The 12,785-nt window shown below is 47.3% G+C and overlaps 1 protein-coding gene across 4 annotated transcripts in view; it reads right to left on the bottom strand.

The window, feature by feature from the left end:
- TCF7L1 (transcription factor 7 like 1) overlaps positions 1-12,785 on the bottom strand; it is a 157,796-nt gene that overhangs the window by 54,186 nt on the left and 90,825 nt on the right. For 2 of the 4 annotated variants that reach the window (XM_027072047.2, XM_053200839.1), the window contains exon 4: positions 5,658-5,777. The exons of the other annotated variants lie outside the window; for them this stretch is intronic. In XM_027072047.2, coding sequence (XP_026927848.2) covers positions 5,658-5,777 — 120 coding nt within the window. The remainder of the gene's footprint in view (positions 1-5,657; positions 5,778-12,785) is intronic. 4 annotated transcript variants of the gene reach the window in all.

Below are 12,785 nucleotides of genomic sequence, written 5' to 3'. Positions count from 1 at the left end.
GATTGGGGATTGGCTGAGATGCTCTTCTTCCCTCAACTCCCAAAGGGCCCCAGAACGATCAGAATTAGTTCAACAAATGTCAGATGTTCACCATTTTCTCTTCTGCAAATGTAAATGTGTGTGAGCTGGAGGAGGAGGCTAGAAAAATCTAGGACCAATGGAAACAGTCTTTTGGGGGCCTGACCCTCCCTAGTTAGGAAACTGGATCCTATTTGCTTGGCTCCAGGGCCTTGCTTCCCAAAGTGTGCTCCACAAAGCAGCGACAGCGGCAGCTGGGAGTACGTTAGCAATGCAGAGTCTCAGGTCCTCTCCTGCCCTAGGGAATCGAAATCTGCATTTCAGCAAGCTCCTCAGGTGGTTCCCACGCACCTGCAAGTTTGACAAGCAACAGTCCAGATAACCAGGCAACTGTTTGTTATTAAACCCCATAGACTCCCCCGAAGTCCCATTTGGGGAACACCTGTCCTCCATACTGCAGGAACCAGTTAGCAGGTTCCCAAGACTTTCCATTCACAAAAAACAAATATTAGTAAAGCCTAAAGATTTGTAACTATATTATGACTCCTGGTTTAAAAATAAGTCACCTGGAAAGATCCAGGTCAATTACACATTCATGTAACCAACAGAGGAAGGCACATTCTTAGAGCATAACAGCACTGAATGCAGTGTGCCACAAAGCTTCCTTCCACTTCTGCATTTCACTCAACAGCGCACGCTGGCCTAGATTCTCTTCTGTTTTAAATAACCAAGTATGTTTGAATAACCTGTATGGTTACAATTAGGGTCAGCGCATCTGGGGAAGTCACCGCAAACCCCCACACATAAATATGGTGATTTTAATAACAAATAACACATTTGGAGCCTGGTATAGAAGTATGCAGGCGGAGGGAGCCACTGAAGATGTTAATTTGCATGTTCACAAAGGAATAGAATCCAGCTGCAACATTAATGCCTAATTCTACAGAGCCATAGGACACATGAACAACCTCACCATGGGCTTGCTCTAAATTTAAAGCCGATTTTCAAACCCTCACAATTTTGGCTTAAACTTAAATTTAGCTGCTTGAAAAGGAGACTGGATTTTATTTTAGTTTTTTCCTGTGAATCCTGAAACAATGGAATTGAAAAGGTCCATTTGTTTAAGTTTTGCAAATTAAATACAAAATATCTGAATAGGTTTGATCCGAAGTTTCTCAAAATATTCACACTGGCACAGGAAAAGAAAAAAAAAGGTCTCATCATTGGAAGAGATTTCTTCTAATAAGGCTCTGGAATTTAAAGACTAAACTGGAGCTTTGCTGTTGCTTTCCAGTCTCCTATACCTGTTTTCACTCTTAAGTAAAATGCTCCAAGTATATAAGCTTTTAAAAAGAAATAAAAAGACAAATCTTCTGAAATAGGATGTATAGGAATGAATGTGTGTGTAGGAGGGAGAGGCTATTAATAACAATGGTAATATTACTACACATTGGTAACAAACTACTTATACCAGAATATATGTAATATGTAATATACTATAATAACAACAGGTATTGTGTGAATTTGGCCGTCTTTGGGGAGACAAGGTCTCGGGAAGCTTTGTTCACTTTCATCATTTTCTCCAGGAATATGGTGTCTGTGTACTTGCTCAAGCATCTGCATAAAGACAGAAGGGGCCCCTGTAGGGGCAAACAGAACTCTGTGATAGCATAATCAATTAACTGTCTCAGTTATGAAGAAAATAGCTACAAAATCCTCCCATTCAAATGGTTTACAACCTCATTGAAAGTTGTTGGCATTCGCACTTTACAGAGAACAGGTGGGTAGCCAGGACCTGTGGTGACAAGGTCTGGTCCTACAAGTGTCCGGGAGGGAAGGAAGGTTATTAGTCATCCTCATCTACCAATCCAATGCACAGGAAACCCTTCTTGGGATGCACGTATCAGATAATGACTTGCTGGCATAATTTCACGAGATTAAAAATGTCGTGAGAGTTAAATGCTTGGGAGTCGTTAGAATTGCAGTTCTGCTGAATCTTTGGCCCATCTGTTATTAATAAACGCCGGTGGCAATATCCGTGAATACACTTGTCAAGGGGGCTACTTCCACATCCCCTCCCCCACCAGGCAGCGGACAGATGTGGAAATCAGGAGACCTGGGTTGACAGCCTGGTCCTGCCGGGGGCAATTCTGTCACCCCGATAAGCCTCAGCTCATCGCCTATTAAACAGGAGTGATTACACCAGCTTCACTTAATTCTTAGAACTATGTTGAGGCTCAAATGAGATAATGGATGTTAGTCCCTAGGTCTGTCAATCAGCCAATAACCCAAGCATATATGATATAATTTGGGACATCCGTGGGTGCGAGGCTGTGTGTGTTAAGGGGTGAGCTTCCTTCTTCACTGTCATAAAAAGGCATGTGACAATCGTAGTACGTTCCCCTCTCTGGCCCCCAAACAGGTTTGCCTTTACATTTTAACACATTCAGAATTCATTAAGCAATTAAATCCATTTTGATCTAATTGGGTTTCCTTTGAGAGCAGCTTAAGTTTCCTTTAAGCCTGTGAAGCTTGTGCGTAATTGGAAGGTATGACTCCACCCCACTCAACTTATTTTGAGATGTCAGTCATCAATTCCTTTCCAATGTATGATTTAAGCTCTCGAGATGGCTCTGTTACATCTGGAGACCAGAACCACGCCAGCCTCCACCACGAGCGGCAGCAATAAATAACACCATTGCATGGAGTCAGCACTGGATGTAGACGGTTCTGCCCTAAGCCACTAGTCAGAAGGAACACCTGGCTGCCATTTAGATGCAGACAGTCTTGTGGGAAGGACAGCTGGCCAGTCACTTGATAGCCACGTGGGGCAAGGCCATCCTCTAACAGTTTCTTTTTCTTTAATTTTTTTAATGTTTATTATTTATTTTTGAGGGGGGGGCGGGGAGAGGGGCAAAGAGAGATGGAGACACAAAAGCAGGCATCAGACGGAGACAAGGAAGTAGGCACCAGGCTCTGAGCTGTCAGCACAGAGCTCGACACGGGGCTCGAACCCACGGACTGTGAGATCATGACCTGAGCCGAAGTTGGATGCTTAACCAAACGAGCCACCCAGGCGCCCCCCTAACAGTTTCTATATGACAAACAGAGGTCTTGGGCCTGATCTCGGAGCTCGAGGTTACATCATATGGTTGCTAGTTGCCAGTCCAGGGCTCTGTGTCTGCACTGTGGCCAGCGCAAGTCTCTTCACCCACTTGCCCCACCTAAGATGGCAGAAGGAATGGTAACAGGCCTGGTGAAGGAGGCCTGCTTTCACTTTGCACTCTGAGGAGGAACCTGTAGGTCTCATGCTCTGAAACCAGTCGTGGGCCCTAGTGAGCCTCAGCCCTGTTCGCCACAGGAACCTGCAGTGCAGAGTTCCAAGGACTCTCCTGAGGCTCCTCAGTGGCCTGGCATGCCTGGAATTTTGGAGAGGGGCCTGCTTTGCCCAGTATCTGCTTTGATTCCCTGCTCTGGAATCTGTCCTGCTACCCAGCAGAGTGCCTAGGCCATCTTGGGAACTCCATTGCCATAGCTCTTTTGAGGATAGCAATGACCCCCCTTGGTCAAACTCTCACCTTACTTGGTTCTTAGCAGCACCTGACTCAGGTAATCCCTCCCTCTTCTTTCATATACTCACTCTCTTCCTTGGCTCCAGGTCCCCAGATCCCCAGGTCCCTGATCCTCCTATCTCTCTGGCTGCTCCTTCTCAATCTCCGTCACCAGTTCCTGCTCTCCTCTCCAGTGTGTGAAAGCTGTGGTGCCCAGGACTCAGCCCCCAACCCCCAGGGATCTCCTCCAGTCTCACGCTTTTGGTGCCATCGATTTGCTGATGACCCTAAAGTCTCTTTCACCAAGGCAGACCTCCTCCCTGAAATCTAGACTCACTCACCCACTGCCCATCACCTTCCCCACTGGATGACCAAAATGCTCAAAAGCAACATGTCCTAAACAGAGCTCCTGGTTATCCCCCTGCTCCCAGATCTGCTGGTCCCTGGCTTCCCCGTTTTGGTTAACAGCATTTCCATCCTTCCTGTTTGTTGCTCAGGAGGTATTCTTGACTCTTTTCTTCCTCAGCAAGAAAATCCTGCTTCACTTCTCTTTCAAAATGCATCCACAGTCGGACAACTCTTCCCACTCTCATCTCTACTGCCACCATCTGAACTACCCTGACCTGCTAATTACACTTACCTCCCCCTTCAGTCTACTTTTATCACAGCAGCCTGGGAGCTCCGTTAAAACGTCGATGAGATCACCTCACCACTGTGCTCACACCTCTAACGCTTCACATCTTGCTCAAAGCAAATGACCCAAGTCCTCACCGTGTCCAATAAAATCCCACGACTGGCCCTCAGTTCCCTTTCTGACTACACCGCCTTCAATGCACCCCTGCCGACCCCTGTGCACTCTGCTGCGGCCACACTGCTTCCCTTGCTTCCTCAAACAAGCCCGTCATGATCCTGCCTGAGGACATTCACATTCACCATCCCCTCTCCCTGGAATGTTCTTTCCCTGTGTGGCTAGACAGTTGGCTCTTTTCAGTCCTTACTGAAAAGTCACGCCCCCGGGAAGGCCTTCAATAAATAGTTGTTAGAAGAATGAACGAACAAATGAACTAACGGGTGGCTTCCCCCTGAACCCTCACTAGGGGGCTGGGACTCCAGTTTGCCTTCTCATTAGTTCTTTCCCTGGGGCTGGATCCTGAACCCTCTGCCCACCACGTCTCACACCTCCAGGGGGTGCTGTTCACCGTGTGGTCCATGACGGCAGGGGTCTGACTCTAAAGGCCAATCTGCTAGCTGGCACTGCCCATGAGAACAGGCACCACGTATCTTGTGTGTCAAAATACGCATACTTGACTCCTCATATAGAGCAGGGCATATAGAGGGGGTGGCTCAGAATATACCTACTGAATGAATGAGTGAACCAAAAACCCTGGCTCACCTTTCACACTGAACAAGAATCCTGTTCTCTTGGGCCCCGAGACCCCTGCCTTGGGACTGCCTCTTTAGCCAGGTGACTCTCATCTCCCCATCTCACAGTCCAACCATCTCGCCCCCGTTTTGCTCCCTCTCTTTCCTTGCTGACCTTCCAGTACCTCTTGTGGTGTTCAGACACAGACGGTGGTTTCAGAGGAGAAATGGGCTATTTAGTTTAGAAAATATGGATCCCCTGTAAATAGTGGGTACACACAGATTCCCCATGTAGCGTCACTGGGCATGTCCCCACAGTCCCTTTCCCCTTCAACCCAGTACAGATGTTCCATAATGCCTCCTCACGAGTGAGGTACAAAATGGCTCCTTAGGGACTCAAAACTAAGTGTGGAAGCTCTATCTGAGTTATTGAAAAGCCTCCATTTGGCTTCACCATTCCTGGAAATAAGCTAAAATTGCCACATGTTTTGTCCACGCCTCTGAATGATAGCTGGACACACCACGGTACTCCCTTCTCATCAAAACACATAAAGGCAGCATGGGAATCTCAAGCACGTAATGACGCCAAGCCGTAGCCATAACACGTTCTGGAATTAGTTCTTTTGAAGCACCATGCCAAATGATTATTAATAAATGACAAAAACACTGAGGGTGGAAAAGCTTCAGCTGAGTGCATACCAGTCTTGCACATGTTAACCAAGGTACCTGAGGTTCAAGTGGAAGCCAATTCAAGTTACTCATTGTTGAATAACTACTGCGTGCTGACACTTGGCTGCATTGAGGTCTGTAAGACTTGTAGGAGGCTCCACTCGAGAGGTCTGTAATCTAAATGGGGAAAGGAAAAAAAAAAATCCATGCCCTTTCATTCAAGAGTTTTTTTAAAAAATGCAGCAGCATACCGGGGAAGTCTGAGGCAAAATAGCTGCTTCTAACAATAGAGAGGCAGAGAAAGAAGGGAGAGAGGAGTGTTCGGGAAGATTTCTTGAAGGAGACAGAAAACTAGAAATTTGCAAAGAGGGGGCGCCTGGGTGGCTCAGTCGGTTAAGCGTCGGACTTCGGCTCGGTCATGATCCCCCGGTTTGTAAGTTCGAGCCCCGCATGGGGCTCACCACTGCCAGTGCAGAGCCCACGTTCAATCTTCTGTTCCCCACTCTCTCTGACAACTCCCCCTCCCGTTTGTGCTCTCTCTCTCTCTCTCAAAAATAAATAAAACATTAAAAAAAAAAAAAAGAAATTCGCAAAGAGAAAAAATGCAAGCAACACATCCCGCACAGAAAAGGAGAAACCTGAGTAGGTCCCACAAGCAAAAGGCTCAGGGGGAAATGTCTTCAAGTAGCATGAGACTGGGGACCAGTGCTGGCCTTCCCACTCACCACAAATGGCAACGGAGAGCCATCTGGTGAGCTCCATTTGGGGAGGAGGAAGGCAGGAGACATACCTCAGTGACTGCCCCCTAGAGTAAGAGTAGATGTGGAGCCGACAGAGTGCAGCTTCAGAGGTCATATTGTCATAATGGCCGCGGTGTCAGGTTTGGATGAGGAAGTGAAGCCAGAAACTCCTCAAGGCAGTGTAGGACCATCCTTGCCATTATTTGAGGCGTCGCACAGAAAAAGAAGGGGAGGAAACTCTTGAGTGTTATGTGTTCACAAATGGACAGGTGTGGATTTGGCTGGATGTTGGCATTTTGCTGGGTTGGGGCTTTATCTGACATGGGTTCCACATTGGCCGTTGGTAGCCCTGGGCTAGGAGGAATGCCCCAGGGAAGCCAGCAGCCATAAGGCTACCAACCTCACGGCACCCATGGGAGCATTAAGGGATCAGATTAAGGGAGCATAAAGGATCAGAGATGGGGATGGCCTGCTGGGTAACATGTAAGTCTCCCTCCTGCTGGGGTCCTGTAGGTAAATGCTTAGTTGGATTTGAACTGATCCAGACAGTGGAAGAAGTTCTCATCACCTTCTTATAGTTTGATGTTTTTAGACTCTGCATAATTCAAAAACTTTCCTCGCCATAAAAAAGAAAGAAAGCAAAAAGAAACTTGAAAAGGAGTATTTACAGAGAAACAGAAACAAGCTATTCCTAGAGCCAGGTAGTTGTCCAATTCCTAAAGCCCAAATAAAGTCCTAATAGAGAGTTTAGTTAAAATACTAAAAATAAAGCCTATATTTAATTTATTTTAAAAGTTTCTAAAGTCACCAACAAATTTAAAAATATACCTGGGGGCCTGAATTATCTCACAGGAACTAGGACTGCTTAAAAATGCACCCAATCCTCCGGTTGTCCTCCTCAAGCCACAGTCTGTGAGTCTGTCAACAAATTTCTATTCAGTGCTATCATGTAGAAGGCACTGAGGATGGGGCACTCTCAGAGTCAGATGAGAAAACCCTAGTGTTCCCACTTCTGTTCCCACACTGGAAAATGCTGAGCTCCAAAGGGCATGCTGTATAAAAACGTTGAAAAGGAAGACAAACCCTTTAAAAGGGTGACCTTGGGTGTGCCCTTCCCCATGGAGTTAAATGTCACTGCTCTGAGAACTTGTACTTTCTGATTTCCTGATTTTGCAGAATCCAAAGCTAGCATAACGAATTTAAACCTTCCAGTTTCCTTCCTTTCTCCATTTCCTTGAAAACAAAAACAAAAGCCACTGACTTAATATTTCTATTAAAATACAACTTAACAGAAAGTCACACGTTTTTACAGTTACCGTGGTTTAGGGAAAAAACACATTTCCCTCTCTCCTTTTTTTTTAAACTGCAAGATTACTTTCTCAAATTTCAGCGAGACATTAAATTCTGCCCCTGAATAACTTAGCCCATAAGCATATGCACCATTTTAGGCCATTTATGGCTTTAATTGTCCATATGGGTTTCTCAGTTATCTCTCTCATTTGTGACATGGTGACTGTCACCATCAGGAGGGAAATTCCCACATCAGTCCTTTGGGTTTTCCCATTCACACCTTCAGGGATGACAGCCTAAAGATTATAAGATCCTACATCTCCGCTGCCTCCTAATGCTCCCACTCTCCCATTCGTTTGTATTCAAGAGGGGAGGAGGTGAAGGGACAGCATCCCCTCCATCCTGCCCATGAGGAAAGGCAGTCTCCCGGAGCTGTCCCAGGAAGCCGCGTGTGACTGCAGCACTTAAAATGATGTGTGGTACACGTAAAACACACATCAAGGACACCGTACGGAAAACGAACATGAATGACCTTATAATTATTTTTATATTGATTATATGTTGAAATGATAATATTGTAAATGAACTGGAATAATTTAGGGGGTGGGTGTCTGGGTGGCTCAGTCAGTTGAGCTCTTGATTTCGGCTCTGGCCATGACCTCCAGTTCGTGGGTTCGAGCCCTGAATCAAGCTCTTCTCTGACTGCAGTGCCTGCCTGGGATTCTCTCTCTCTCTCTCTCTCTCTCTCTCTCTCTCTCTCTCTCTCTCGCTTTGTTCCTCCCTTTCTCAAAATAAACAAACTTAAAAAAGTTTTTTAAAATAAAAATTTAGTAGTTTCCTTTTAATTTTTTTTTTTTTTTTTAAGGAGGCTACTAGAAAATTTTAAATTACCTCTATGGCTCAAGTTATATTGTTATTGGATAGTGTTGCCCTAGAGGGATTGATGCAAAGTCATCCAGAGGGCCAGGGACGGACCTGGGCTAACCACTGCTCCCACTGCATTTGGGGTCACAGAGTTCCTGAGGAACTGGGAAGAGCTTTGCATAAAGAGAAAAACTGGTCTGCCCTGTGCCCGGAAAGGAGGGGCAGAATCTGCCTGTCCGGCTGTGTCCATGGCAGAGCAGGGCTCCAGCCCTCATGGCAGCAGGGGGAATGGGTACAAGGACCCGAGGGAGGGCCGGGGCCCCAGTGCCTGCCTGGATGGGAGACTGCACCAGAGTGGCAAGGGGTCCTTGGCCTGCCTGCTGGGCCAGTAGAGCAGGGAGGTTGCACGCACCTCCAAATAGGCACTGCAAAGTCCTCCCGTTTAAAGTAGCCCCTGGCCCACTAGCACAGCCCCTGGACTGTCTGCTTTTCTGCCCTGACCTCGGATCCTGGGACAGGGACTGGCACACAGAAGGCAATCTGTAAATGAGTGCTGGAATGAAGAGTGAATGAAGGAACCCAAGCCGTGGCCCCTGCAGTGCGTGGCGACCCCGGTTGCAGGACAGCGGCTGCACCTAACTTGCCGCCCTGGGAGCTGCCACAGTTACTTGTGTGTCAGAGGAAATGGAGGAGCCAGGAGCACTCAGGGCCTGGTGAGGGCTGGGGTTCCACCTGGGGTCTGGCTTCACTGTCTCCTCCCTCCATTGCTGCCATTTCTAGCCGGTTTGCTCTGGCCCTTCCCTAAGTATCTAGAAGACATACCCCAGCTAAGCCTCCTCGGCCCTCCTCCCACCGCAGGTGCTCTCTGCCTCTTCCTCCAAAACTCCTCCTGGGACACAAAGGGTGGTGTGCTGGCCTTTCCTTCCCACCGGCTTAGGGACTCTGTGAATGGGGCTCATGTCCCACTCCTGAGTCAAGGAGAGCCTCTCCTCATGTTGTCCCCAGGGGTGCAGTGCCTGTCCAGGGGGAAGAGGAACTCACCTGGAAGGCCACCCCCTTCCCCAGGCTTCCCGCATCACCTTCCTCTCATTCCACTTTCCTTCAGTCAGGTAGGCCCAGACTGTTTACGCTTTTCGTCGCTTAGCATCACCCCTACTTTCATGAGTATGCCCTCTGCGTGTTGAAAATCTGGGAGCTTGTGCACCCCCCATGCCTCCTGATGGTGCCAGCCCCTCCCCCATCATACTCAGAGTCCTGGAGGGCCCCCATGGAGGCCCCCTGATTGGTCAGCCCCTGCACACGGCACCCCTCCTTCCTCCCCATTATCCTTAGCTGCAGGCTGTCTCCCCCTGGACTGTTTACACAGCTGCAGAATGAAGGGACTTTCATTTCTCCCCGCCACCCCCGGCCCAGGGTTAATGCATGTGTATTTCCGGCTCCCTGCAACTTGGGGCAATGGGAATGCTAACCCAACTCGATCTCCTGTAAATAGTCCATACGCTGATAATTGTACTTGCGGGGGATGGCAAAGAGTGTTAAACTGCTTTCAGCAAACGGTCTTGTGGGTGCCTACACAGGGTGCACGCAGACTTTCTGCAGCCCAAGACAGAGCAGCTGTTCCACACCATGAAAGCCCCATCACGTAAGGAACTGAGAGGTGGCCATACTGCAGACCTCCAGGTGAACACGGTTCCAACCAGGAACTAGGGATGGGCATCCCATCCTTGATTTGGCTATGGTAGAGTCCAAGGCTTGACCAAGTATTGGCGGCAAGTTGCAGGAAATTTAAAAAAAAGAAAAATCTCCACTTGACAAACTATCCAATTCTAATAAATATCTGAGAACTGTAACTAAAGACCCTGAAAGTATTTTAGGCTTCTCTATCCTAAGACTTTACCTCAAAGAATGACCTCCTCAACCATACGTCAGGCAAGATGGGAGGAAGCAGACACAGAAAGCATTACTTTATTAGCCTATGGTAGTAATGGTGGTATCCCCAAGTAATGTGGATTATACAAGATCAGAGTCCTAATAAAGAACTCACAACAGTGACTTCAGGTGCAAAAAATAACATATAGGATGAAGCTGGTGCTTTGACACCTCCATGATGGTTGACAGCTTTAGGGAACAAAGCGTTGGGAAATCTCAATCACGGCCAGTGTCCCCTGTTCTCCTTCCAACCCTCTCACTCCACAATTCCTGGAAAGTCATGGACGTTTTGAGACTTCTGTCTCTAAAAGAGGAACTGTCACTTTGCATTCTGACTAACTTCCTTCAAGGAACTCAGACTGGGGTTCTTGTTAGCTCTTGTGTTCCCACTTGCCCCTGGATGACACACTGTCCTAGGGATAGATATGTACCACCAACGACCCTCAGTAAGGAATCTGTACTGTAGGAACCAAGGGTCGTTTTCCTTTTCCACTTACAGAAGGAAAAATTTTCCTTTCCAAGAGATTACCTGACGTGTCTTACGGGGTGGCTCTAGCCCGAAACCTGACAAGCCCAGCACCTGCCAGTCTCTTGACACACCTTCTCTTGAAATCCTCCTTCTGGGCACCAGGGACACAGTAGCATGTTCGCGCCATCCAAACCAGACACACACCCCTAGGAGGGGAGCCCTCAGGGTCTGACCCAGGTCAGAGACCCCTCTGCAAGGAATCCTGGGAATGACAGACCTGATTCTGTCTATGATGTCTTCAAGGGGCCCAGGACAACCATGATGACCCAAGTTAGCTCAGAGCAAAGGATGGAGCCCAGAAGAAACCTGCTTATGTGCAGCAAGTGTCATGGGGACTAAAATACTTGCTGACACAGAGGGGCCTGAGCTGAGGAATCACTTCAGCGTTGCTAAAGTCATCTTGGCCAGACCTGTCAGGTTGTTGTGCGGCCAAGCTTTTGGTTTTTATCATCACTAAAAAGGTACAAGGTTTACCCTTGCCCTTAAGGTCCTAATGCCTTGGTTAATGGTGAGTCTTACAGTTGTAATGCTTCAGCCACATCTCAGCTAAGTTCCTTGAGGGTCTGGGTTGAGAGAGTACTCACTCCATTGTACAAAAGAGGAAATGTGTCCATGGCCACACCACGGTGACTCCCAGTATGGGGACCTGCTCCTTTTCCACCCTGCCCCTTAGGAACTATACTCCCAGGCATCTCCAGAGAATGATGATAAACCAATACCTCCACCCATGGCTGAGTTCTGCACTGTAAGATACGGAAAAGGCTTGGGGGAGAGGAGGGGAGGACAGGCAGAATCCAGAAGTAAATTAAACTCAGAACATCCAAGTGCTTTGAGCTAATATTGGTGTGTTATTTCTACTTAGTGTGGATCCAGGCTTCAACTGAAGGAAAATAAAAACAACTTTGACAGCCATTTCCTTGCTTTCTTTCTCCACCCAAGAGGCACCAGTGGTTAACAGTATGGTGGCAACAAGTGGGTCAAAGGTCAGCCCCTCAGCCAGCACCGGTTTCCATGGAGACGGGGGCTATTCATCCAGCACACAGAGCCTCTTCACAGTCACTTACACACAATTGAGCTATTACTGAGAGCCCAGGAGAGCTGTGTCTGGAGCACAGTGCACTAGACAGGGCAGGGTTTAATGGAGCTGATTAAATGGTAGTTGGGGAATTATTCCAGAGCAGGATTTGGGAATGCCCTTCAGAAACAAGTTAAATCCCCAGGTCTCATCCCATTCCCCACACTCTCCCCTTGTGCTAGAATAATGCCAGTGTGTCTACACACTCTGGCTCACCTTACCCTTCTTCCCACATGTCCAAAGTTGAGAGGATAAACCCTTGTTCTGTGATTCCTGGACTTCTGGCATCTGTATCATTTGCTCAGCATTGTGGTGCATTTGTGACTTAAAAAGACATCAACCCAAAAACAAAGAACGAAAATTTAAGTAGACAATCCACTTCAGGCATAAAATGAATTCCAGTGGATGGTGAATGTGGTTCAAAACCTGTACTTCTTAGAGATGAGAGAGGCTTCGGCATTTGTTTGGGAATTCTTGAGATCTCTTTTTTTGCAAGAATGGAGGCATTCCTTCCAAAGTTGCACTGCCATCTGTAATTTATGAAACATTCTACCAAAATTTCTGCAGCTTTAAACAAGAGAGGTAAAAAGTAAAATCAGCACAAAGGCAAAAAGCCTTATTAAAAGATTATCCTCTCACATAAAAGTTTTAGGTGAATGTTTTATACAGAACCACCAAAAACTGGAAGGAATCCAAATGTCCTTCAACAGGTGAATGGATCAGCAAACACAGGCTCATCCACACAATGGAATACCAAT

Source organism: Acinonyx jubatus, chromosome A3, assembly GCF_027475565.1.
Source record: "Acinonyx jubatus isolate Ajub_Pintada_27869175 chromosome A3, VMU_Ajub_asm_v1.0, whole genome shotgun sequence".
In the NCBI taxonomy this organism is placed as follows: domain Eukaryota; kingdom Metazoa; phylum Chordata; class Mammalia; order Carnivora; family Felidae; genus Acinonyx; species Acinonyx jubatus.
Note: the sequence above shows the minus strand (reverse complement) of the source record. Positions and strands in the feature narration are given on the sequence as shown.